The sequence below is a fragment of the Aotus nancymaae genome, unplaced genomic scaffold, assembly GCF_030222135.1.
Source record: "Aotus nancymaae isolate 86718 unplaced genomic scaffold, 86718_ANA_hifiasm-v0.15.2.pri h1tg000025l, whole genome shotgun sequence".
NCBI classification, from domain to species: Eukaryota; Metazoa; Chordata; class Mammalia; order Primates; family Aotidae; genus Aotus; species Aotus nancymaae.
This window is the reverse complement of record NW_026988438.1, coordinates 28,290,979-28,317,971: the sequence shown is the minus strand read 5'-3', so window position 1 is coordinate 28,317,971 and position 26,993 is coordinate 28,290,979. Positions and strand designations below refer to the sequence as shown.

Here is a 26,993-nt window from a genome sequence, read left to right as displayed (position 1 = left end):
TTAGTTTGTCTTGTTTTCTCTATCAGAGTATCTTATGATTTGGGTTGTATTTCAAAAGATTTTTCATTTGATTCTGCCATTAGTAGCCCAGAACTAATTTTTGTTAATTTCTTAGTTTCAAAGGGTTTCTGGATCATTCTGGTACTTTCAATTGCCCATGGAAGACTTTTCCTCAAGAGCTAGAAAAGGGAAGTTACCTGATTACCTCCCTATGCTAATGGGTGCATTTCCTTTTCCTGATTTTTTTTTGAGGATGTAGCCCTTGTTTCAATTACCTATTGATGCATAACAGATCACACCAAACTTGTAGCTTCCAACAACAATAACTATCCATTTTGCTCACAAACTTGCACTTTGGGAAGCGCTCAGAGGAGGGCTTTCCATAGGGTCTCTGTTTCCTGACAGCATTATGGCAGTGCTCTCAGAACAAGCATCCCAACAGGCAGCAGGTGGAAGCTGTCTCTTCTGATAATCTAACTTCGCAAGTCACATCATATCATCTCTGCCACATTTACCGACCACCCAGATTCAAGGGAAGAAAACAGAGGCCTCGCCATCTCAGTGGGAGGCTTGTCAGCATCACATTGCAAGAAGAGCATGTGGGATGGGAGATATAGTTACAAATATTTTTGGAAAACACAATCTGCCATATGTTTTAAGAGTCCGAGTTAGGCAGAAGTCTCAGATCCAACTTTCCCACCCTGCACAGCCCAAGGTCTTATCTCCTTTCCCCATGTAGATGTTAAAACATGTGTTACTAGATTCCATGGGCTTAGCAGCACCACCCCCATGCAGATAGCTGCAAAATCTGCACACATGTTAACAGCTTACTGTACTGATATTAAATTCCTCCTTCATTTCTGGCACCTGTGGGGTTCCCTTTCTTTATTGCAAGTTTATGCATTTAAAAGTATTTTTAAAACATTTCACTCAGCATTTCTATGTGCTTATAAAAAATGAGAAGGTTTTCAGATTATCCTTGTCTGTCTTTTGCAGAAACCTAAAACTTCATCTTAACTTTATTCTAAGGAGTATATATTGAGGGTAGAGAGGGAGGTGCTTGGAGTGCAAAAGCCAAGCTACTTACGTCTTCCTTGCTCTCCCTGGGGTCACGTTATAAACAAAATAATTTCTATTCATATTTTTCAATTACGTAAGCTTGTACACATGTAGCAAGGAGTAAATATTTGCTATTATCTCAATAGGTGGTACCTCAATTCCCATTAAGGGAGCAGAAACTGGTCTGCATTTAGGCAAAAATAAGGGAGCAGAATGTGAGATGCTGAGGACAAGGGTGTGAGCAGATCCACCAAAGCAAGAGAGTTGGTCAAGCTGCTCTGCATGAGAAATCTCAGGAGTGGCTCCGATTCCTAAAAGGGAGATTAAATAAAGGGTAAAGAATGGAGGCGGGTGAGGATAAAAGGACGTAAAGTGGTAGGCCAGGAGCTGCATGGACAAAACCGTCTTTAAAGTTTTAGTTGGTGGTAGAATAGCCGAATGGACTGTTGAAAATCAAACTGAATTTAAATGGTCTGTCTGCGATTGCAATGCATATTGTGGCTTTCTCTTGTTCATCCCTTCTTAATCTTCACTCAAGCTCTGCTTTGAGCAACAGCCTTTGGCCACTCTCCAGAAAAAGGAGAAAGAGGAGCTTTGTAGCACATCTGAGACTATGTCAGAGCAATAGGAAGATAGCCAGAAGCAAATGGAGGAAAGCAATCGATAGAGGTAGGAAATCGGGGCCAGAAGAACATCACCATCCCAGGTACTCACGGAAGCAAGGGGGAGGGCTCTGAACTTCCAAAGGTCAGCACACAACAGCAATGTAAGCCTGTTCACCCAGGTCTCAATGGACTTGGAGCTTCCAGCTGAGTTACATGGCATCCACAAACTCCTAGAAGCTACTTATGGTTTCATCAGCCAGTCCACTGGTGGACCACTGGCTAACATATTAGGGACCTAGGGATCTTTGGATATATTTCAAAGATTCTATCAAGCACATTTAAAAAGAGAAGGCAGGGTGAGTCTCAGTGCCCTGCCCCCTGCCCCCATACACACGCCAGTCCATTACTCTGACCACGACCATCAGTGCTTTCCAGGACAAGGTGAATACTCCTCCACTGGAGGGGCTCCTGCAGAGAGCTCATGACCCCATGACAGGGATGTCATAGAGGGAATTTGAGCTTTAGACAGAGTGGTGAGAACTGGACTGGATCATTTTCAAACTCTACTCTAACTTGAAATCTTTCAAATCCAAGTGAATACATCTGTTGACTGAACCAAGCTGATCGGCTTGCCTGATAACAACTGTGTTTGATGAAAGGGGTGGAGAAAGGGGGTAAGATAAAGTGGCCCCCTTGTGGACAAGCAGAGAAATTTCGGGTCAACACAAGCTGAGTTCTAACTGTAGCTCTGAAACACAGAAGTATAAGAGGTCACTGGGGGAGCTGGGGAGTGGATGATTATGACTGTAGGTAAGAAGCTAGTGGCCAGCCATCATCTGTTCCTTTGTGTTGCTTGGGGGCTGGTTGGTTGGTTTTTGTGGTATGAAAACTTAACATGACAGCTATCCTCTTAATGTATTTTAAAGTGCACAATACCATATTGTTAACTCCAGAGATTACATTGTACAGCAGATCCCTAGATCTCACTCATCTTATATAATAGAGCCTTTATCCCCATAGAGCAACAACTTCCCGTTGGCTCCTCCCACACCCAGCTCCTAGCAAACACCATCCAATTCTGCGTTTCTACGAGTTTGATTGGTTTTGCCTGCCATAGCACCCTAAATGTACCTGATCTCGTCTGTCCTGGATCTCTTATATGGCTCTGTCTCAAATGTAATACATGCCCCTGAGAACACTGAAAGCCCAGCCACCAGCCACAGTCCCCTGCTCACGGCATTTCTCAGTCTTTCCTCCCACTTGCTGCCTCCTCCTGCTCCCTGTTCTCCTCCCCTCCCCAACTCCCCTTCTCCTCCCTTCCCCCTCCTTCTCCTTCTCCCCCGCCACTCCCCCTTCTTCTCCCCCTCCCCCTCCTTCTCTCCCTCCCCCTCCTTCTCCTTCTCTTCCTCCATCCACAGTTCAAGTTCCCTTAATTTGCCACTGATCCTCCTACTATAACAACTGATCTAGAAAAGTTCCCTAGCTGGACTCTAGCACTGTCCCACATAATTTTGAGTTTCCCCTGGTGCTCCACACATGGTATCACCATGTCACAGGTGCTGCCTCCATCTCTATTTCAACAAACCCCACTGCACATCTCTGCTTCCCATTGCCCACCTCTGATGAAGGAAGAGGATCATTCGCCCAGCACAAAAGGACCAAGGGCCTCCCCTTGCTTCAATCCCCCATCCACCCTAAGTACTCCAGCTCTTTCACAGGAAAAACTATTTCCAACAATACCTGGATTTCTAATTAACCTCTATTTTCTTATTGCTTTTGATACCACTACAGTAGTCCCCCATTATCCAGGGGGGTATATTCCAACAACTGCAGTAGATGCCTGAAACCAGGGATGGTGCCTAACCTGATTGCTGTTAATCACAACACGATTCTGTTCATGTCTACCATTCACAAATGTAATGCCACTTCCATCTTAACTAAGCACTTATCCTGTCCTGTAGCCGTAACTTCTGCAGCTTTAGTGCAACAACAAAACGAGCACAAATTTGTTTCCACAAATTTGTTTCCTTCTTTACAGTTTCACAGAAAATTCGCTCTCACTGTGGATCTCAGCAATCTTGGCATACAATTTTTTTTTCTTTATTAAGTCAAGAACTTTCACCTTTTCACTTAAAGGAAGCACTTGATGGCTTCTCCATGATGTATCTGAATTGCCAGCATCAACACTCTTGCACTTTTTACTAAGTGCACTTAGTAATTACACTTAGGCAATTACCAAATAAAATAAGGGTGATTTGAAGACTAGCACCGCAGTCCCGAGACAGTGAATCTGATAAACAAGAGGGCTCCTAAATCACTAACATGTGGATAGCATCTACACGCGGATCCACTGGACAAAGGGAGGATTCACATCCTGGGTGGGACAGAGCGAGATTTCATCTCAATACTCAGAACAGCAGGCAAATTAAATCTTGTGAATTGTTTATTCCTGGAATTTTCCATTTCACATTTTCAGACCGCAGTTCACAAGTAACAAAACTGGGAAAGTGAAACCGCGGATAAGGGAAGACTTCTGCATTTTCTTTTCAGTGATTGCCCCTCTTGGGAGAGAAATTAGTCCCCCCTCAGGGAAGCAATCAGAACCCCAGCCTGGAGCTGCGCAGCCACAAGAGTTTTGTGGGCGCTGTGTCCCTCGCTCAGCCTCCTCCAACGCCCTGGACCCCTGACAGTGCTCTGTCCAATGCACTGAATGCAGCGTCTTTTACTTCTGGAGGAGAGTGAAGACATCAAAATCTAGGCTTTTTCTGCCACACTGTGGCCATGTTTGAACACTACATGTGGCCTTTATTCCCTTACATGTAGTATCGAAAGTTTTTTTAATGAAGATTAGAAGTTACCTTCTTTACCTGTTATCCCCATTCAAGCCCTCAAGCCTCAGCTGATGCTCACCTCCTCCAAGAGGACTCCCTTGAATTCACCTCCATGCCAGGCTGGCTGAGGTCTCCCCGTTTCGACTCTCCCGACTCCTCCTACCAATCGCTGGCATTTCCCTCCACACGCTGTATTGTAGCAGTCACTTCTGTCTCCCTAATTAGATTGTGAACTCCTTAAACTTACTCATCTGTGTTATCTCCAGGGCCCACAGAACAGAAAAGTCTTCAATAAACATATATTAAAGGAAAGAAAAAAGGGAAGAAGAGAGGGGAGGAAGGTTGAAGACTCAGGGTAATAATAACAACCACCTGGTGGCCAGGCATGGTGGCTCACGCCTGTAATCCCAGCACTTTGGGAGGCTGAGGCAGATGGATCACAAGGTCAGGAGTTCAAGACCAGCCTGACCAACATGGTGAAACCCCATCTCTACTAAAAATTACAAAAATTAGCTGTGTGTGGTGGTGGGCACCTGTAATCCCAGCTACTCAGGAGGCTGAGGCAGGAGAATCACTTGAACCCGGGCGGCAGAAGTTGCAGTAAGCCAAGATCACACCACTGCACTCCAGCCTGGGCGACAGAGTAAGGATCTGTCCCAAAAATAATAATAATCACCCACACTTATTGAGCACTTGTGGTATACAGACCCTATGCTTCATAGGATGGATTCCAGGGTATCAGGGCCAATATCCACTTTTCCTGCCCCAGTTTCATACAGAAATTGAAGGGTCCATATCTGACCTGTCAGGGGCCTCCTGGACCTTAGTCCTTCACATAGTTCATGACCAACATCTGTTCCGATGTTCAGTGACCACGTCACATGTTTTTAAGTATTTTAACACTCACCCCTGCATGTGATCCTCCACAACATCTTGGAAATAAGTTCTGGTATTGTCCTAGGATCCGGGTGAGGAAAGTGTGGCTTAGAGGGGTTAAGTTACCTGCCCAAGGCAGCACAGAATTCCTAATTCTGGACACAGAATCCAAAGCCAGGCTTGACACCAGAGCTTACATCCCTAATGGCTTCTGAGAACTCTCTCACTAGCATGTAGGAGACCCCTAAGGACACATTTTGGAGGGGTATGGGGGGTATATGCTGGTAATGGGACAGCTCACAGCTGTTTATGGTGTTAGGATGAGGAATAGCAAGAGGAACAGGTCAGAAAGGGGCCAGCTTAGGCAGTCTTCATTCAACAAGCGTTTGCTTCTACACCAGGCACAGTCAACCAGACAGCGCCTATGGGCTCAACGAGCTGACTGTCTAATGGGGAGACTGACAGATGCATAAAACAGATATCTCCAGGGAGGAGGGCTTTTAGGGCCTGGCATGGGAGGGCAGATTTACCAGTATCCCTGAGAGCTGGACTAGCAAGGGACCCACAGCCCCACAGTCAGTTCACTTCATCCCAGAAGTCCCCAACGTCAGGAGCCCCAGCCACAGCCGTTTCCAGGAGCTCCTTGCCAAGTTGGGGCCTGGACCTGGCCTGGGGAGGTCAGCTGTTCCACACATTGCCCTGGTGCCCAGGGACCACCCCAGCTCCAGGAGGACGGTGAGAAGCCAGTCAAGCATGAAAACCCTTCAAAGACTCTCCCAGAGTCAGAGTCCACTCCTTAGGCTGGCACAAAAACCCCTCTCAACTTCACCCCAAGCTGCCTCTCAGGCCAATTTCCCGAAAATGGGAGGCTCTTTTGTGCCAGCGTGTTCCCTCTGCCTGGAGTGTGCTTCCCATACCTTCCTCACCTGGGCACCCTTCCTGACAGCCTTCAACACTCAATGCAAGCCTCCCCTTCTCGGATACCACCAATCTAACGCCTTCAGAGGCCCCGTCCTGTGTTCCCATGCTCCCCACTCCCCACCTCTGTGCTGACCCCTCTGATAGCACTTACCACGCTGCTGGCTAGCTTTTCTGCCTCCTCACACCAAGTCAGACATTTCTTCATGGCAGAGATCTTGTTTTAATCAGAATGTGTGTCCTTAGCACACAGTATACTGCTAGGCCCATGGTCAGTGTTCAGTAAGTATTTGGTAAATTAACAAATAAAAGAATGAACAAACAAAATAACCCTATGTTTCCTCTGTTCACACACTGAGAATACCTTCTGGATGTCTGGAGGTGAAAAAATTAAAATGTCTGCTATCAATCATTTTCAGCATAGTAAGAATAATCACTGTGTCCCTTCTCCCAAGATTTTCCTTTCAAGTTGCTGTGGTGTGTTTGTGCTGCCTCCAAAGCTCATATCTCACAACTTAATCCCCAATGCAACAGTGTGGGGAGGTGGGGCCTTTGGGAGGCAGAACCCTCCCAAATAGATTAATGCCATGATAAAAGGGCTCGACACGGATGTTGGTTCTCTATTGCCCATCTACCTTTCACCATGTGAGGACACAGCAGGAGACCTCTCACCAGATGCCAGTGCCCTGATCTTGGAAATCCCAGCCTCCAGAACTGTGAGAAATCAATTTCTGTTCATTATAAATTACTTAATCTGGCCGGGTGTCGTGGCTCACGCCTCTAATCCTAGCACTTTGGGAGACCAAGGTGGGTAGATCACCTGAGATCAGCAGTTCAAGATCAGCCTAGCCAACATGGTGAAACCCCGTCTCTACTAAACATCGAAAAATTAGCCGGGCGTGGTGGTGCATGTCTGTAATCCCAGGTACCTGGGAGGCTGAGGCAGAAGAATCGCTGGAACCTGGGAGCCGGAAGCTGCAGTGAGCAAAGATCACACCACTGCACTCCAACGTGGGCAAAAGAGAGAGACTCTGCCTCAAAAAAATAAAAAATAAACTACCTAGTCTCAAGTATTCTGTTATTGCAGCACTAAATGTCCTGACACAGGAGTCTTCCATTTTTTCCCTTATTTTAAAAAGTTTCTAGTATCAGTGAGCTGGTAGAAAACAGCATTTGGGAAAAATCGCCCTCTCCCAGATGAAATCAATTGCCGTGTAGGTCATTCCAATGTGAGTCTATGAAGCTTGCCCTGTGCTGAGGCTGAAGCACCACCACCATCAAGCAGGCAGACCCCAAGTCCCTGAGCCATAGAAGTGGCAAACTCCAGTCCCTTGGACCAGGAAGGAAGTAATGTGAACTGGGAACAGTCAGGATTTGAAGTTGGGAGAGCTAGAGTTCCAGCAGTGGGCAATTCTCAATCTGTTTTCCTGAGCCTCACTATCCTTATTTGTAATAGGGAGACACCATTCAGCTGATGTAATGAGCACTGGCTATCAGAGAGCTTGGTGTTCAGTACCCATATGGGGTGCCCACCACGCAGTACCCACATGGGGTGCCCACCACACAGTACTCTGAGGTGCCCACCACGCAGTACCCACATGAGGTGCCCACCACACAGTACTCTCATGAGGTGCCCACCATGCAGTACCCACATGGGGTGCCCACCACACAGTATCCATGTGAGGTACCTTCCACGCAGTACCCACTTGAGGTGCTCTGCTGGCTCACCCTGCCCACTGCAGAGTGTGGCAGTGCCCACACCAGTGGCTGTCACCCAAGGACAACTGGCCTTGTGATGGATGCCATTCTCAAACCATCTGCTGGTCCGAAGCCAACGTGCCTGCATTCACACAGCACTCTCAAGTCAAGGTCATTCACAACTCTTCACTTTCCTGGACACTGTCATTCTCCCATTCGTGAGGGAAAGAGATATTTTCCACTTCCTTTCAGTCCCCCTCCCTCCTCCCTCCCTTCCTCCTCCCTCCTGCTTCCTAACCCCCAGTCTTAGGAGAATGACTTCCCATGTTACTCTGTGTGCCCACGGTTGCTAGGCAGATGCTCCGATTGAAGTCATATTGATCAGAAGCCAATGCTTGAGCCTGCAGTGATGGGGCAGGAGGGTGAAGGGGCCTGATAGATCCAGTGTCTCATGGAACTCACTCCACAGCACCCACCACCACAACCAGCCCTTCCCCTGTCCCCCCCTCCCAGATCATCTATGCTGACCCTTGGAGGGTCCAGCCATCACAGCAGAGGCTCTGGCCTCCAATCATGCCTGATTCCAAGCTGGAAAATGCCCACCATCATGGCTTTCTGTCCTGTTGGATTCAAAAATTAGAGAATATTGCAATACATCATCTTCCAGTCTCAAAAAAAAAAATCTCTCATCCAAATTCTTGCAACCTTCCCAAACTGAACCCTTCATTCACACCACACAATGAAGATCAGTTTCAAGGTGGTAAAGTGAATTGAGTGTCAATCAGATATTGCTACATCTAAAAAAAAAAATGCCTTCCTAAAAGTCACCTAACCTTTCCCTCTCTAGTATTGACTACAGAAAGACTTAGTAGCTCATGTGTCATCTGACTTTTTTTTCAACGCATTGCAATTAACTCAGGAGATTTTTTTCTCCTTTTCCCCCCCATATCAATCCAACCTAATTGGTTTGCCACTAATTACTTGTTTCCTATACAGATATTTGTTTATGTCCTCACTTGTCTCAAGCTAATAAGCTTTCAAGAAACACATCATCTTTTCAACCCAGTCATACAGTTGAGAAGTTTACAGAAATTACCTTCCTTTCTCTGTGAAGGGACTAATTGCCCTAACTCTCAAGCAAGGACCCCCTGCCTTCCTCTGTCTTGTGATGAAAGCTCCCTTGGGGCCAGGGGCACCCAGCGCAGCCCTCACAGCATGGCCGGGTCACGATTCCAGCTTATTAATTTGCCTGACTACTGCTTGGGAGATGAAGAAAAGAATGGGATAAAAGCATATTCCTCAACCTCACTGAGCTGTGGGATGAAATGCCTATTTTGGAAATAATGATTCCAGGTAGGAGGGCAGTGAGGAATGGGGCTCATGAGAAGCAAGTGTGTTATTACACAATTTCTAAACTATGAGCACTTCATGCTCTTTCATTATTGTACCTTATTATAGTTCTATAAAAATCATTTCTAGGAAATCAATCCCAACGTTTCAAAGCCTTCCAAAAAGAGCTGGGAGGCAGAGTTTAAAAGAAGCCCTGTAAATACAGAAATTATACTTTGAGCTTTACATAATAAGATTTACTATGGCACTGTCCACACTCAGACCTCATCAAGCCTGAATGAGGAATGCAGTGACTGGGGATTTGTAGAGCTCGTCCCATGCCACAACTTCAAAAGACAGTAACAGTTTTGACTGTCCTATTTTCCAGGTGAGGAAATAGAGGCCCAGATAGTGTGAGTGAAATTACTTCTAGTGAAAGCCAGTGAGGCAGCGATGAATCTCTTTCCATTTACAGCTCTACCATTTCTCCACCTGGTACGTAGCCAGCTTGGGAGCATCTCCACTCCACCCTGCTCCATCTCTAGAATTTCCACTCCCTTCTTTGGAATCCAGGTTTTCGTTCCAGGGAGTGCATTAACTTGCTGGATAATTTGCTGATCACACTGGTACAGAAACCATTGAGGGGCTTTAGACGCCTACTGTCTCATACGGATCAAGACCTGGAGACAAAGGAGTCAAGGGAAACCCCATGGCCTAACCACAGCCCTAGGAATACTCTCAATGCCTAAGAAAAGCCATTCAATCCATCTGGGCTTCAAAATGTCACCAAACCGAAGAAAAGCCAGTGGAGTAAACCCGTAAGTCCATGCTGAATAGTGATGATGCCTTCATAGCTACAAGCATTTCACGTACCTCTCCTCACTTTACCTTTTCATAAAACGTTCATAAAAAGGATACTTCTAGCAAAGCACTTCTCAAATTCTAATGTGAACAGGCATCCCCTGGAGATTTGTTAAAACAGATTCTGACTCAATATGTCTGAAGGGGTGGTGGTGGGGGTACTGAGGTGCCACGTATCTAAAAAGCTCCCAGGTGATGTTGATTCTGCTGCTCTGAGGACCATACTTAGAATAGCAAAGGCTTAGAGCACAATTTGGAAACACGGTTCTATGGATTGAAAAGGCAGTAGCAATGAGTAGCTCACCAGCCTGAGCTCAAGTGGACTATTAACCAGATGAAGACATTTCCACATTACTGTTTTATTAACACCTGACAGGACTGAAGAGCTATACCACACAAGGGAAAGATTTCTGGAGAACATTTTCTGATGGGGACCAGGAAAGGAGTAAAACAAGATTTACTCACGAGAGAAGCGGGCCAGCGGTCTAGCATTCTTGTCTCCAGCTTCATTTGCAACTGGAAAAAAAAAATAAGAGGATGCAATTTAAAATAAAGCACGTGTCCACCAAATATGCCCCAATACAGCCAGTCCCCTGGATGCTTTGACATCAGGCAGTATTTAAGAGTCTTTGTAAGTGAATAAAAGCAACTTTACTCTCTCTCTTTCTATATTTCCAAGGCTGCCCTCAATACCTAAATGAAGTCAAATGTCTCAATCATTTTGATTAGAATATTTGGATGAAGCTAGAGAGGATCAACAACATCCAGTTTAGAAGGCCTAAAGAAGTTAATTGGCTTACATCCACTTAGTGAGAGGCACATGCACCAGATTCCAAGCTAATGGACATCCTTCGGCCTCAAGAGTCCTCTGATAGGGCTGTCTGTCAACACACAAATACACTCCAAGCATCGAAATGAGTCTGGTTTTCTAGGATTCACAGGGACAAAGCCGAGGCAGGAATTTCAGAAGATAAATAGAAAGCTGGTTTATGTTCAGAAAGATAATAAATTTAGATGCTAACAAACAGGGAATTGCATCAATAAAATTGTTCAGAAAACTGCCCTAGAAACTTTACCCCTAAAGCTTCTCAGCAGGGCAGGCTACTTTCCACGAAAAGCCTCCATATAATTTATCATTGGGTAGATTCATATTTAATATCCTTTATAACTTATGAACCCATTTTATTGGGTAAAAGAGATTGGTTATTAAGAGGAAACACAAGTTTCACTCACTTTAAATATGTTTTATTCCCATGAACATTATTTCTTGGTTGTTGTATGTATATTTAATAGACACAGGTATTTGTAATCTACTTGAATGAACACCCAAAACAATCAACAGGAAACACCTGTTCATTCTAGAGCAGAAGTATTCAATGCATAGACAGAAGAAAGGAGATTGCTAATGTAATCATGAATGTATGAGAAGTTGCAGCAGAAGGGCAAAACTAATACAGTAACTACTTCCTAAAATTACATCATTTTATGAACAATAAAGAGTCCAAAAATTCATTTCACCTTCTCATTAAAGTAAGCATTTTAATATTTACTACATTTGGATAATTTTAAAAAATAGATTCCATCTCAGTATCTTCTGTTTTTCTGGCATTACCATGGCCTCATCATCTCCACTCTAATAATAATAATATGTTACATAAAAATGACCAGCAGGGGGGGCAATAATTTATCCAGCTCCCATCATCTGTCACAACGCATTTCAAAAAAAGAAATGATTACTACCCTCTGCACCAAATACATTTTAAAAGATTTTCAATTCAAAAAAAAATCCAGTCATTCTAAGAGCAATGGCTATTTTCTTGCTGTCTTCTAAAATGTTTTGTAGTGCCACCACACGAACATAAATAATTCACACTCATATTTCTGCCTCCACGCAGGGCTACATCCAAAGTATTTCAGAAGAATGGTCAACTATCTCAGTAGAAGTCTTTAACCCCAACTGCATGTCCTCACATCAGGAAAACTTGTATGTTACCATAGCTAAGTATAAAAGACATCTTAGGAGCACTCAGAAAACTCAAGAGTTTTCTATAACCAAAGTTGTCTAATTAAAAAAAAAAAGGAAGAAAACAGAAGGAGGAAGGAAGGAAAGAGGAAGAAAAAATGACCCCCAGATAAGTATGGACATGAATTTTCCTGGCCTTGAGTTCAACTTGTTTTTCCATTTAGATACTGTAAATATCTGAAGAAAGAAATAGAGCTGGGCATAGTGGCTCACACCTGTAAACCCAGCACTTTGGAAGGCTGAGGCAGGAGGAATGCTTGAGCTCAGGAGTTTGAGACCAGCCTGGGCAACATAGTGAGACCCTGTCTCCACAAAAAAATTAAAAACTTAGCTGGGTGTGGTGGTGCATGCCTGTAGTGCCAGCTACTCAGGAGGCTGCAGCGGGAGGATCACTGAAGACCAGGAGGATGAGACTGCAGTTAGCTGTGATCCAACCACTGCACTCCAGCCTGGGCAATAGAACAAGACCCTATATCAGAAAGAAGGAAAGGAAGAAAGGAAGGCAGGGAGGCAGGGAAGGAGAAAGGCAGGAAGGAGAAAAAGAAATAGTGCCAGGGTTTTACCAGGACCTTTGCTGCAGAAACTTTAAAATGGCATTTTAAAATGGGATTACAAAGACCACTGCAATTGCTAAGAATGCAAGCAATCACCTAAATGCTCAGCTTGGTGTGCACATTCCTCCAAGAAGAAAAGAACAGGGACACCAATGTCGCCATTTCACATGCAGCAACAGCCACATCTTCACTCAGCCAGGCCCTCCCTGCCTGCTACCCTATTTAAGGACAGGAATTGCTGACCCAGATCCAAGTCATGCCAGGAAAGGCAAGAATCAGGATCCAGGCCAGTGGGGCACCAGGAGAGTTTACTCTATCCAAAAGGAATTTGAACCTCACCATCAGCATTTCCCTGCACACAGACCCGATGCCACACTCTGCTGCTGAAGGATCTCCTCGATGCCGTAGACCCTACAGATCACAGTCCAGCTCACCTGCCCCAACTTATTCTCCCACCTCGTTTCCCAGAGCATCCTTCAGCACTCAGTCACCTGCGCTTGATAGACAATCCAACACACGCCCTTCACACGCTCTTCCTGCCTGGCTCTGGCTCGTGCTGCCCCAGCCGTGGTGCACTCTTCCCTCATTTTCACCTGGCCAACTCTTTACTCCTCTACCCAGAAGGTTCAAATTCCTTCTGGAGAGAGGAAACTCTCCTGGTGTTAATGAAGTTTCTGCACCAAGTCTCCTTCTCCCCAACATTCCTTCCTGTTTTCCTTGCAAACGCTCGGGCCTCTGCAAGTTGAAGGTAAGATGAGGTGAGATCAAACACCTGGAGTAATTCCACGCTTCACCTTCTATAGTAAGTAGAGAAAGTGCCTGAAACCTCATTCCAGTGCTCTTCTTTGGGAGTCTTTTACTCACTTTTTAAGATTCAGGTGGAGCCATTCACTTCCAAAACGCCTCCTCGCCTCAGACCACACCTTCTCCATCCCCCAGATCTCTGCCCATATGCCTGACTCCCCTTCCAGACCTGCCTGTTACTCTCAAACTTCAGCAGGCCTCAGAACCACCGGGCAGGTTTCCTAAATATAATTTCTAATTGGATGCATCTGGTGTGAGGCCCAAGCTTCTACAAGTCTGACAAGCTCCCAGGTGATACGGTGCCTGCTGGTCTGGGGACCATAAAAGCTACCCCCGCCCCCCAAGGCAAGGATCATCACTTTTAATCGTTGTATTTCCATTCTTTTGAACAGTGGCTATGCATTCAGTCAATATTTTTAGAACTGAAGTAGACTAAATGCCACAAACAGTTTAGTTGACCACACGTCTCAGACCGCCTTCCAGATGACTGTAGAAAGCCTCAGGTGTGTTTTGTTTGGTCTCACAATGCTTTTAATTTTTAAACAATTGTCGGCCCACATTTAAAAACCAAGAGATATCAAATAGAAATACATAATACTGGTTCCCTTCAATTAACTGGGGCGATTGGAACACAAGGCCCTCGTCCCACATGACAGCAATCAATCGACACTGAGATGCCCCCTTGGGTGGCTCTGCCTCCTGCATATTCAGAATCCAACTCTACCCTGTTGCTGGACTATACTCTCCGTACGGTCTAGAAGGCAGGTGAATGCAGAACTTCTTAAAGGGCTTAAAGAATGAAACTAAAACTCAGCAGATGCTAGCACTACAAAAAGTGGCTGTAGCCTGGCTCGCCAAGCCCTTCTGTCCCCAGCACACAACTGCCCAGATGGGTGTGACAGTCCACCTGCGTGCTGCAGGCCTGCTCGGACACACCCTGGCTTCTCCACCAGCACAGGAGCCCTCAAGCACTGCTGCTTGCTTGCACATTTAAAAGTAGACAGCAAGCTTTCACAATAAAGTAGATGTTCCATTTATCAGGTGCAGTTAGAGCTTGAATGTGGTGAGACCTTATAAGAATTATTATGTAGGTTTATGGAAAGCTATCCATGCCATCCTGCTCACAAAACGCAGATTCCAGTTCAGAATGCATAATGGATTCTATTGACGTTGAGTTGCGTGTCTAGGCTACATGTGTATATAGGCACAGAGGGACAAGTGGAAATGTGGTAATCAGATACGTTAACAGTTATTTCTTCTGTGTGGTGGCATTTGAGAAAATCTATAACTTTTGAAATACTTTTCTGCATAAACTCAATAGTCTATGATAAGCATGTGTTTATAATCAGGAAGAAAATGTTTTTATTAGCGGGTATAAAACAATTGGCTATTGCTGTCTTTCAAATTTATATATATTATTTTGGATGTGTGTGTGTATATATGTACATGTGTAAGTATATGTGTGTATGTAAAAAACTTATACATACACATGTATAAATGTTTATTTTTGTACATACACATGTACATATATAGTATATACATGCATGCATGTAAAAAACATGTATGTATATAAGATATATTTTAGATTCGGATTTACAAGTAGTCTTGGATCACAGAATCCAAGGCATCTGCATCTTTAGTCTAACAGGTCTTCTTGTAAGACTCAAGAAATGCATCCTCACTCCTCTCTCCAGGGATCCCACACATTATAGGTCAGTGGTTTGCAGCCTGAACACACATTAGAATCACCCAGGGGTTGTTACAAAATACTGATGCCCAGACCACACCCCAGACCAAGTACACAGGGCCTCTAGGGTGGGGCCAAGCATCAGTGTTTTCTAAGCCCCTGATCCTGGTGAGCAGCCAAAGTTGGGAAGCACTAATAAATGGCGCAACTCCATACATCTTTACCAAAGCAACATTCAGGGAGGAGAGCGTGGCTCAGATTCCTTCAAAAATCATTACCCCTATTCAGTTCTTCTTTTCAGGATGATATTGCTTTCTCAAAATCCTGAACCAAGCGAGGTATATCTCTGCTTTAAGAAAACTTCAACCATTAAGACGCAAACCTAACTATGGAGACCAATTAGTGGGCAACTCGTGGCATTGCGAAGGGTTCTTTATAAAAGGATTCACCTCACATTGCCTCTATCCTTCAGCATATGTAGATTGAGCACTGCCTGGGCGCTGGGCACTGAACTAGACTCGGGGAGGGTTGCAACAATGGATTCCACCCAACCGGGACATACAAATAAGCTAGGGAGGCAAACTGTGCCTCTCAATCTGGGTTTATCCAAGTGTGATCAGCTAGGAAACTGATATCATGATGATGATGATGATGATGCAGGTTCCTTGATCCTGTGCCAGATCCACTGGGTCAGAATCCCTGTAAGTGAGGACAGGACTCTAGATTTTAAACCAGAGGTCCCCAACTCCTAGGCCATGGAACCTAGCAGCCCATGGCCTGTTAGGAACTGAGCTGCACAGCAGGAGGTGAGCAGCAGGGGACCGAGCATCACCACCTGAGCTCCACCCCTGGTCAGATCAGCAGCAGCATTAGATTCTCGTAGGAGCGTGAACTTTTTGTGAACTGCGCATGTGAGAGATCCAGGTTGCATGCTCCCTATGATCATCCAAGGTGGAAGAGTTTCATCCCGAAACCATTTCCCCTACACCCCATTTTGCAGAAAAAGTGTCTTCCATGAAACCAGTCCCTGGTGCCATAAAGGTTGAGAACCACTGTTTTAAACAATTGATCCAGAAGCCACTTGGGTACGCTAACATCTGAGAAGCAGCAATCTAAAGTGTTCCCCTGGTGTGTTTCCTGTAGCTTTTCCCTCCCAAAAAATGGCCAGAAACAAATCTCAGAGTAAGTAGTTGCCAGGGAGACCAATGGGAGGGAAGTAGGGAAGAGGAAGATAACTCAGAGCAATGAGCATCCCAACCCAGGCAACCCAGGGGACTCTGATGTCCCAGCTAGGCCACAAACAATAGGTGAGACAGGAAGACAACTTGGAGCATGAGCATCCCAACCCCAGGCAACCCAGGAGGCTCTGATTATCCCAGCTAGGCCACAATCAATACAGACCATCAGAAAGGACAAAGGAGAGTGAGACGGAAGTTAAGGAGTTTCAAACAGTTGTGGTGGTGGCCTAGGCAGGTGTACACTGATTTGTAACCAAAACCAGCACCTAAAACACTGCCACCCTTGTTTTGAAAGTCCTGGCACCTGGGTGAGCATAAACACAGCTGGGATCCTGGGTGCCAGGGCAAACACACAGTGAGTAGCAAACCCAGGGCAGAGTCTGGCTTCCTGCAAGCAAATCTACCCAGTGCACTGGCTGGCTGCTGCTTTGCCACAGCCCTGGGTTTGGCCCAGGCATTCTCTCCAAGTGAACTCTTTTGGGAAGGCTGGTGCCTGGAATGTTAGGCACAACAGACTCCCAAAGAAGAGAGCATTGGAATGAGGTTCCAGGCACTGTCACTAGTTACTATAGAAGGTGAAGCTTGGAATTACTCCAGGTGTTTGACATTACCTCATCTTACCTCCAACTTGCAAAGACCCAAGCAATCACAAGGAAAACAGAAAGGAATGCAGGGGAGAAGGAGACTTGGGCAAAATCATCATTAACTATCCTAGCTCAGAGATCATCTTCTAGGTAGGACCTTCCATGACCACCCATTAAGACCGCAGCTCCTGACTGCCCTCTTCCTCAGGTCTCCATCCCCCTGTCCTGCTTTATTCCTCCCTACAGCACTATCACCGTCTCACACGCTCTGTACTTCATTGGGTTTATTGCCTTTCTCCTTGCATGACAATGTAAGCTCCACACAAGCATAGATTCTCTGCCAATGAAAAAACTGCTATCTCCCCAGTGCCCAAATGCCTGGCATATAATATTTATGGACTGGATTAATGACCAACCTCCTAGGAATCTACCATTCAGAATGCGATGGAGCCAAAGGTATTGGAAGGAGATAGGAAAAGGAAGGTGCAAGCATATCACGACCCTTGAACACCCTAAGTGTCCATTCAGATCTTCAACAATCAGACACTGAATAAATCACAGACGCCAAGTAAATCTGCAAACACCCAGTCATGGTCCCTGCCTTCACACCGAATAAGACTGCCCTTCCAATTTAATGGGCAGGAGTACAGAAAGACTGGCTCATTTTTTCAAGACCACACAGAGTTTAATGGTCGAACCCCCATCTAAACCCAGGAGTATCTAGTGCCAAAGTCCATGTCTTTTCCACCTTTGTCTCTTTGCCTTCCAAGAAGGGGAGAGAGGTAGGAACCGTGCTCCAGAGAGGGCTTCACCAAGAGAAGAGCCAGGCAGCAGCCTCTATGCCTCTAGCCCCAGTGGGAGGCAGGTACCAGCCTGCAGGCAATGGGGGAGGTCACCCACCTGGCCCCTGGTACCAGGCATAAGGCCAGCAGACTGTCAGGAGAGAGAGGCTCTTTGTTGAGGTGGGCAAGGAGGCCAGGACTCACAGCAATAGGATCCAGTAAAGGGAGAAGCTACTGACGAGAGGAGGAGCTTCATTGCCACATTCATTCAAGAGCCCCATGGTGTCTCCCCAACCCTATTAAGCCTTCTATAGGTAGGAAATAGTAACAAGGGAATAGAATCAAGAATCAAATTCATCTCAGTATGAACCAGTACAACTAACAAAACAGCCCAACTAACAAAACTACAAGGCAAATATTCTCTTTAACAGGTGAGGAAAGTGATATTCAAAGAGATTAGGTAGCTTGTCCAAAAACAGATCAAGCAAAGCAGCAGAGTCAGGAATGTCATCCATTCCTTCCAGCTCTGAGTCCAGCATTCTCAGAGAAGGGATGCGTCCCATCTGTTTAATTGTCATGTAATGATCAATGGTAAAACAAAAGGCTTGACTTCCTTTTCTACCATGTGGTTTGATAAATGTTGATGCTTGACAAGCCTGGGATCTGTTTCAAGCATAAAAATACATAAATTTATAACTCTGGCGATGGTTGAATCGTGTGCTGTGTTGAGAAGTCTTCTGATGCCAAGATTGAGCTTAGCAAGATGTGTTTGTGACACATGACCAAAGTCTGCCATGGTTGGGGTGAAGGAAAACTGAAAGAAGAAGGTAGGATGAGTAAATGGGAAAATCCTGCCAGGTTAGATGGACATAAAAGAATGTGGTCATGAAGTGGATAATTCACAAAGGTAACTGAGTTCATTCAACATATAAAATATATTATCCAAGTTGCTTAAAATGAGAAATGCTATATAACACAATAACTTCTTACACCCAAGAGCCATCCAAACAGACTGGGCATTTCCAGAAGGCTGTCATCTAAATCAGACTTAGCCATGCCTTTCACAAGGCTGTGATCTTGTTAAAACACAGATTAATTGGCTGAGATGAAATAACTTGCAGTTGTAGGTCCAGACATAGAAGCTGGTACCCTCTTATTTCAGAGGCAGTACCCGTCACCTCGTGCTATCCATCACATTTTCAACATCCAAGTGTTACCACCACATCATGAGCTTCATTGCCATGAAATCCAGCCCCTCGTCTCCCCCGCACCTAGCCTCAAGTCGGAAGTCTGCTCCTTATGGGAACAGATCTCAGTAATCCAGTTGGAAGTTGTGCCCCAGAGCCACAAAAGGCATGACAGCCCCCACTCTGTTCCTTCCCCCTTCTTTATTGAGAAATGCTCAGCATTGCCTCATTATATCTTCCGGGCCAATTTGGCTGTCAAATCCACTCTGAATCAGGCACTTGCACAAAAGAAAATAAAACCGATTTGTAGTTGATGACGCATCAGGGCTGATAATTTGAAAGTGACGGGGATGGTGTACTTTCCAGGCCATTCTCTCCTAGAGTCATGGGCAAATCCTTACAGAGGGCAAGGCTCACCTGCCAGAGGGCAGGATGGCTCCCTGGCTCACACAGCCCGGGTTATCACACACAGAGAAGGAAAACCAAAGAGGCCTTTACCAACCTGAGAAGACAGCTTGAAAAACACATCCTGTACTTTTTCTTTTAGCTTGGAAGAATTTGGGTCATATGTAGAGGTTCAAGCAATCTATTTCTCCCCTGGACCTAATTTCATAAGTTTGCTTATTTATTTCACAAATATATTTTATGTTTTGCTCTATTTTATGTTTTATCTCATTTCACAAATTATATTTTATGTTTTGCTCTAGGCACCTATCCTTTATGCAACAAAGTGAGATGTTAATGAAAATTGAAATTTACTTATTTCAATCAATTCCTTGCTCCCTTTTCCTGATCCTGCTTTCCGAGTTTCCAGGTTTCAGGTTGACTTTACAGGGCTCTCCATTACACCAAGACCCAACAATCAATTGCCATCTGTTGAGTCTCAATCCCATCTGTTTGGATCCCTCCTCCCAGAGCTTTGCTGGATGTGAGGATGAACGTAACCTCACCCTCGGGTAGCCAGGAATCCAGCTGAGACCCAAAGGCTTGGCCCTGACCTTCCTGGTACATATCATTCAAGCTGTTGCCATATGAATTTATTAAGGTGTTTGGTGTCTCTCTGGAAATCACCAGGCCAAGCTACCAGGCCCTGATTTCAGGAAACCTGAGATCTCATTGTGGAAACATAATTTTCAAACATGAGATGTCCCAAACTCTGTTGAATGCTAGACGAAGGGTCCTTTGTGATCGGGAGTGACTAGTGGTGGGAGGTTTCCTGGAAGATGAGGACAGGTGAGATTAGAGAGGTGGAGAGGATGATGGAGTCTGCCCAGGGAGAGGATTCTAGGACCTGGGAGCAGATGGAGATGCACCAATTATACATAAATATTTCCCTTTCACAGCAAGAAAAGTTGTTTTGTTTTTTTTTTTAATTGGAGGAGGGCAGTAGTAAAATGCCATAAAAGGCTAACACTCAGATCTTTCTATCTGCATCCTTTCCTATTTCCATCTACACACATGTTGCATCTGCAGATGTATCTGAACATGCTCTCAATTCAGGTGCCTTGACACCAGTCCAGTGCCAGCAATCGCTGCACAGCACTGCTGCCTGGATGTGAATTCTTCCTCGTGGTGATGGCCTTGGTGGCCCAGGCCAGCCCTCTTGGTTGATACCCTGGTGGCCACCATGGGTATCAGGCTGCAGGACTCCTGGCTCTCATGGGGCCCCCTGCAATCCTGGCCTCACTAAAACAACCCAGTGGAGCAAACCGGGCAAAGCCAATCACTAACAGTTAACATGAATCAAAAGAGTTGAGATGGAAATACAATGTCGATATGGTTTTGCTGTGTCCCCACCCAAATCTCATCTTGAATTGCAGCTTCCGCTATTCCCATGTGTTGTGGGAGGGACCCAGCGGGAGATAAGTTTCCCCCATACTGTTCTCGTGGTAGTGAATAAGTCTCACGAGATCTGATGATTTTATATGGGGTTTCCCCTTTTGCTTGGCCCTCATTCTCTTTTGTCTGCCATCACGTAAGTCATGCCTTTCGCCTTCCACAATGATTGTGGCCTCCTCAGCCACATGGAGCTGTGAGTCCATTAAACCTCTGTTTGTTTGGTTTTTTTTGTTTTTGTTTTTTGTTTTTGAGACGGAGTTTCGCTCGTTACCCAGGCTGGAGTGCAATGGCGCGATCTCGGCTCACCGCAACCTCCGCCTCCTGGGTTCAGGCAATTCTCCTGCCTCAGCCTCCTGAGTAGCTAGGATTACAGGCACGCGCCACCATGCCCAGCTAATTTTTTGTGTTAGTAGAACGGGGTTTCACCATGTTGACCAGGATGGTCTTGATCTCTCGACCTCGTGATCCACCCGCCTCGGCCTCCCAAAGTGCTGGGATTACAGGCTTGAGCCACCGTTGTTTGTTTTTTTAATAAATTACCCAGTCTTGGGTATGTCTTTATCAGCAGTGTGAAAACAGACTAATATAAATATCAAGCTGGCTGCTCAAGCTGTTAACTAATTACAGTCTACTCTAGACAAGGCAAAGAAAAGTATAAAGAAGAGGTGGCAGGACACCCAAATTTATTAAGCCCCTTCCTCATGCCAGGCACCAGTAGGAACTTTATGGCTATAATTTTTATTCAATTTTCACACTGTTTCAGGAGGTAAGTAGTATTATTGCTATTTTCAGATGAGGAAGATGAGGTTTAGAAAAAGCTAAATTACTTTCCCAAATCAACAGTGAGAAGTGAGAAAGCTAAGACTGAAACCCAATCTGTGAGCACCTTTCTTCTTTTCTCTACATTCACACCATCAGAGAGCACATTAAGAACCCTCTGGTCCAATTCCACATCTCATGCATGGATCCCCTACAACATCCCAAACAGGTGGGCTTCCAGCTCATGACTGAACTGTCTCTGGAAATAGGAGTGCCCTCCTTCTGGAGGCAGAAAGCAGCTCTCAAAAAAAAAGGGAAATGTTTCTCATAATACCATCTTTCCAAAGATCTTCACGCTGCCTCTCACAGAATAGGCCTGGCTCCCTTTCCTCCTGAGGGCTCTTCCAACATTTGAGGCAAACTGTCATGAACTCAGACCCTGAGCCTTCTCTTCTCCAAACTGACAAGCCCAGGTCCCTCCTTGTGTGACAAAAATTTCCCAAGGCTTTTACCCACAAAAGCAAAGTTACTTAAGTCATTGCCAAAAGAAGAGAATATTCATATTTTAAATAAGCCTCAGCAACACATTCTTCAAAGATAATTGAGTTCACGCAACACATAACATTATTCCTCTTTTCAGATGAGGAAAGTGAGGCTTAGAAAAAGTTAAATCACTTTCCCAAATCAACCCTGAGGAGTGAGAAAGCTGGGACTAAAACCCAGAAAGCTGGTATTCTTCAACCTGTTCATTCCCAAAGTGATTTTCAGGCTGAGTCAAATTTCCATCTTCCTCCATCAAACTCCTTTCTTATTTGACTCTTGGGAGAAGTGGAAGACACCTGGGAGCCATTTTCAGCATCATACACCCAGGAGCCATACAGACAGGCTGGGAGTTTCCAGGAGGTTGTCATCTCAATCAGTGCATCTCAGATATGGCCACGCCTCTGACAAGCCCGTGGTATTGTTAAACTGCAGATTCATTTTCGGATGATCTGGACCAGGGCCTGAGAGTCTGCATTTCTAACAAGCTCCCAGGTGATGGTTCTGGTCCAGGTACTACACTCTGAGTAGCTCGGTGCTAAAGGGCATAGCCCGCTTTGAAAAGGAAGAGCCAAGAGCATGTTCTAAGAGCTCATTGGAAAGCTCAGTGTAAATGCATGCTACGGAAATTAATGCTCAATTCTCTTGGTTTTTCTTCAGCATTTTTTTTTTTTTTTGAGAAAAAGAACCGTTAACATCACGACTTTTTAAACCTGCCTAAGGATAGATGTTGATACTGTGTAAGTGTGAGAAGGTGCATCCAATTGCAGAGGGTGACAGAGAGAAACTTGCCCCTCTCAACCAGTATTCAACAGAGCAGAGCCGAGCTAGATTACTATCCACCTGGGCAAGCCACCAGCAGAGCACAAAACCCAAAATGCATTAGGAGATGCTCAGATCTGAGATAAGAAATCAACCTTATAGCCACAACTTCACTTGAGGTGCTCCATTTTGATCCAATTTCTCGGCAGTACTTTGAGCTCATGACAGCCAGCACATAAACACATGCACACACACAAATGCACATAGGCACACACACATACACACTCATGCACACAAACACATCTCCCCAACATCAGCTCGGGCATGCACTGTCAGCACTGTGATGTCCAGGAGCATAAATCATCACATCGTTACTAACTGGCTGCAGGCTGAACAGATCCAAATGCATCAGAGAAATGAAATGAGGCACAGGGCATCATGGCCTTGGGCCTTTTGGCAAGGAACTCAGATGTTCACTAGACTGAGCTGCCCTCGGCAGAGCTACACCTTTGCATACTGTTTCCCCCAGACAGAGCCTGGCACACTTGAGCTGCTTGATAAAGGGCTAGTCTTGAAGTCACAGAGGTCCTGGAATGGAGATGGGCCATGCTGCTAGGAACTATCCTCCTCTGTCCAGAAGCTGAAGAGCCTTTCTGCCAACCAGATAAGGACTTGATGTTAGCTTGGCATCTTATCTTCTAAGCCCGTTGGAAGTCTGGGGACCATTTGGGGGTCACAAACTGGAGGCAGGTGTGTCTGGCTTGGCAAGCATAGCATTTAAGAATAAACTGTCTGAATTTGTGGGGGAATAGTCCTCCGGGGTCGCATGAATCCCTGTTGCTAACATCAGACCTGCTTCATTCCAGCTACTTCCCAGAGATCTCCACACAGATGTGCATTAGGACTCTAACATTAAACATACCAAAGTAGAACTGTCTGTTTCTCCCAGAAGTCTACTCTTCCCCAGATTTTACCATCTCAGTAAACAGAACCACCTTCCCCTACCCTATTCCCCCTACAGGACAAAAATGTGGCTGTACCCTTATTTCTATTCTTTCTGTCATATGCCTAGCCCTTGCATCAGTAAATCATGCAGGCTTCACTTTTAAAAGAGATCCTAAACTCCTACCATTCCTTCCACCTTCTCCCTTGAAATTGACCCAAGCACACAGGGCCCCTCACTTGGAGTTTCCCCCAGACTTCAGCACCTCCCTGTGCAAAGCCCTCAGTGTTTCTCCTGGTGTTCAAATCGCTGCCCCTAGATCCCTTCCTGTCCAGATCTCATCTTCTCCTCTCATCTGCTAGTTAACTAAGCTCTCAGATCTGCCAAATGTATTCCGATTTCACTTGTTTATCCTGCCTGGAATGCTATGCTGCTGGTACTAAGCGTCCAGTTGTAGTGGCCACCCTTGCAGACTGTTCCACATGCACTCACATGTGCAAACTCATGCAGTCTTTGTAACAGGGAGGCAGAACTATTGTTATCCCCACTTTACTCATGAGGCAACTGAGGCACAGAGAGGTTAGGTGACCTGCCCAAGGCCATACAGCACGTGAATGGCAGCGCTGGATTTGTATCTGGGCAGTCTATCCAGGGCCTCACTGAATCACTGCCACTCTGCCCCTTACAGAGCTTGTCACTTGCACAGCTGCCTTCTCACCTTACAGAATTCAGCCGAAACAACACATCCCCGGGTACTTCCCTGACCATCCCCTGTCTCAAGCACCTATAAGTATCTGGAATTAGCCTATTTACTCATATACTTACATATTTCTCCATCACAAGCACAGACACAAAAGGATATAAGCTCCCTGAAGGCAGCCCCCAGCAGCCTCATTCTCCGTGCCCTCAGAACTCAGAATAGTGCCTGGCACAAGCCCTCCTCATCAAATACTAACCAACCTACTGCCTACTTTACATTAGCACCTGGGTCCCGCAGGCGCTTGAGTCTCCATCCTCCATCTTGTCCTATCCTGTAACATTCCGTAGGCTCCTGGCAGTTTCCTCTACAGGACAGAATCCACGCCCGGATGACGAAACGCTGCACAATGCGGCCCAGCCACCCCTCTGGCCTTGTCCCCACTCCTCCCCTCCCAGCACACACCTGCACGCCAGCTGTCCTGAGCTGCTCTACCTGCGGCCTCCCCAGATGAATGAGTCCCTCTGTGCCTGCTCCCGTCCCTTGGCACCAGTTCCCTACAATGAGGGATGTAAAGACTGCAGGCTTTAGAGTCAGACAGACCTAACTTGGAATCCTGGCTCCTCTGCCATCTTACCAAACCTCTCTAAGTCACTTTCCTTGTGGGTAAAAATGTCACAATACTCACTTCTCAGGGTTGTCAGGATGAGGGAAAAAATATGTAAAACACTTAGAACCGTCTTGGCATGTGATCGTGATGAGCTGCTCAGTAAGAGGTAGATGGTGGTGGTTGTATTATTTGTTTAAGGTCAATTTGTATTAAAGAAATGTGTAGAGACACTTTCTTAACATCGTTTGCATCTTCACTGAGCACCTGTGCGACACATAAATCTCAATAAACATCTACTGTAGAAATGGATAAAGGATATCCTCAGAAGCTGCTTCCAGATGCCTCTAGGATCCCAGGAAACCCAAACCCTGCTCTGGTCCTTTCATTTTGCTATTAACAAGGAAAAAACAACTGGGGAATGGATAAAATTGCATGTTCAGTACCTCTGATCTTATGTTAGAAAGAATAAACTTAAAAAAAACAGCAGGCAGGAAAGACCCAGATCTGGTCTCTGGGACGGGATGGGAGAAGGAAGGCTAGTGATGAAGAGCTCCCGTAGGAACCTGGGCATCTGATTGAACCTTCAGGAATCATCTTTATTATTTTTTAAAAAACTATTAAAATATACGACTATGATTCATGAACCAGAAAGAAATGAAGCATATGGGCAAACCTATCATTGTCGCTTTTCAAATAAGGCAGTCCTCATCACATACTGGCAACCTGGCTGGATTTGTTAAACTTCTAATGTCCCCTCTAAGAGGACATATTCCAACTGAGTAACGTTAAGGGGTGGTGAGGTAGCCTGTGCTTTTGGAATCCCATTATAAACCTTCATGGACGCACCTAATTGGTTTTTCTTTTCATTTCCCTTTGCAAAAGTTTCTACACAGGCTCATTTTTATTCCAAAGCATTCAGCATGCACGCACACACACACACAAACTCACAAATACACACATACACACACACTCACAGCCCCTAAATGCCTGGAAAACCATAGCAGTTTTCATTTTCTGTCTCACAAGACTTTCTGCTGCTGAGCTTGGCGTCCACTCACTAAGGATTCCAATCCATGAGAAGTCCAGGGCGCTCAGAGAGAGGAAGGTTGTAGGGGCGTATGTGTTAGGTGGGGGATTGGAACAGGACCCTGAGGAAAGTAAATCTAAGCTCACAATGAGATTTCAAAAATATACTGCCCTTGAGCATCCCAGGGGAACGACATTCCCTCAGCTCATCTTCACACACAGCCCTGAGAAAGGAAAAACCAGGCATGTGCACAGCTAATGGAAACTGGTTTTCTATTCACTGTGAGCAATGGGGTGTTAGCAAAGCTGTGTTATGAAAGTTGCTTCTAATCGTGTGACAGAGGATTTCAACATCCATTGCTGTTTGTCACTTATAACATAGTGTAGTGACAGAGCTCTGGTTTTGAGTCCTGGGCCTGGTTTTAAATCCCCGCCTCTACCTATCTGGCCCTGACTCCCTCACTCAGCCTCTGTGGGCCTGAGCTGCTTCTCCTACAAAACAACTGTACTGTACCTGCCCTGTGGATCTCACAGCATTGAGAAAAAACTAAATGAGCTAACATATAAGAAATATCCTGTAAACTATAAGGTGATGAGGGCCTCAAAGGGACTTCTTGACACACTGTGAAATTTTGTATCTCAACTAATACAAAGAATTTTAATGTTTTAGTCTCTTGGACAAACACTATGATCCCTTTATTCATCTTCAGGGTCTGCATTTAAACCACATCATAACAGATGTGATTAGTACAATGAGGAGAAACGCAGCCCGTAGGAAGAT

The 26,993-nt window shown here is 45.3% G+C and overlaps 1 protein-coding gene across 13 annotated transcripts in view; it reads right to left on the bottom strand.

The window, feature by feature from the left end:
- Positions 1–26,993, bottom strand: part of PDE1C (phosphodiesterase 1C) — a 613,256-nt gene that overhangs the window by 512,221 nt on the left and 74,042 nt on the right. For all 13 annotated transcript variants that reach the window (XM_064380482.1, XM_064380481.1, XM_064380483.1 and 10 more), the window contains exon 2: positions 10,643–10,693. In XM_064380482.1, the coding sequence (XP_064236552.1) occupies positions 10,643–10,693 (51 nt within the window). The remainder of the gene's footprint in view (positions 1–10,642; positions 10,694–26,993) is intronic.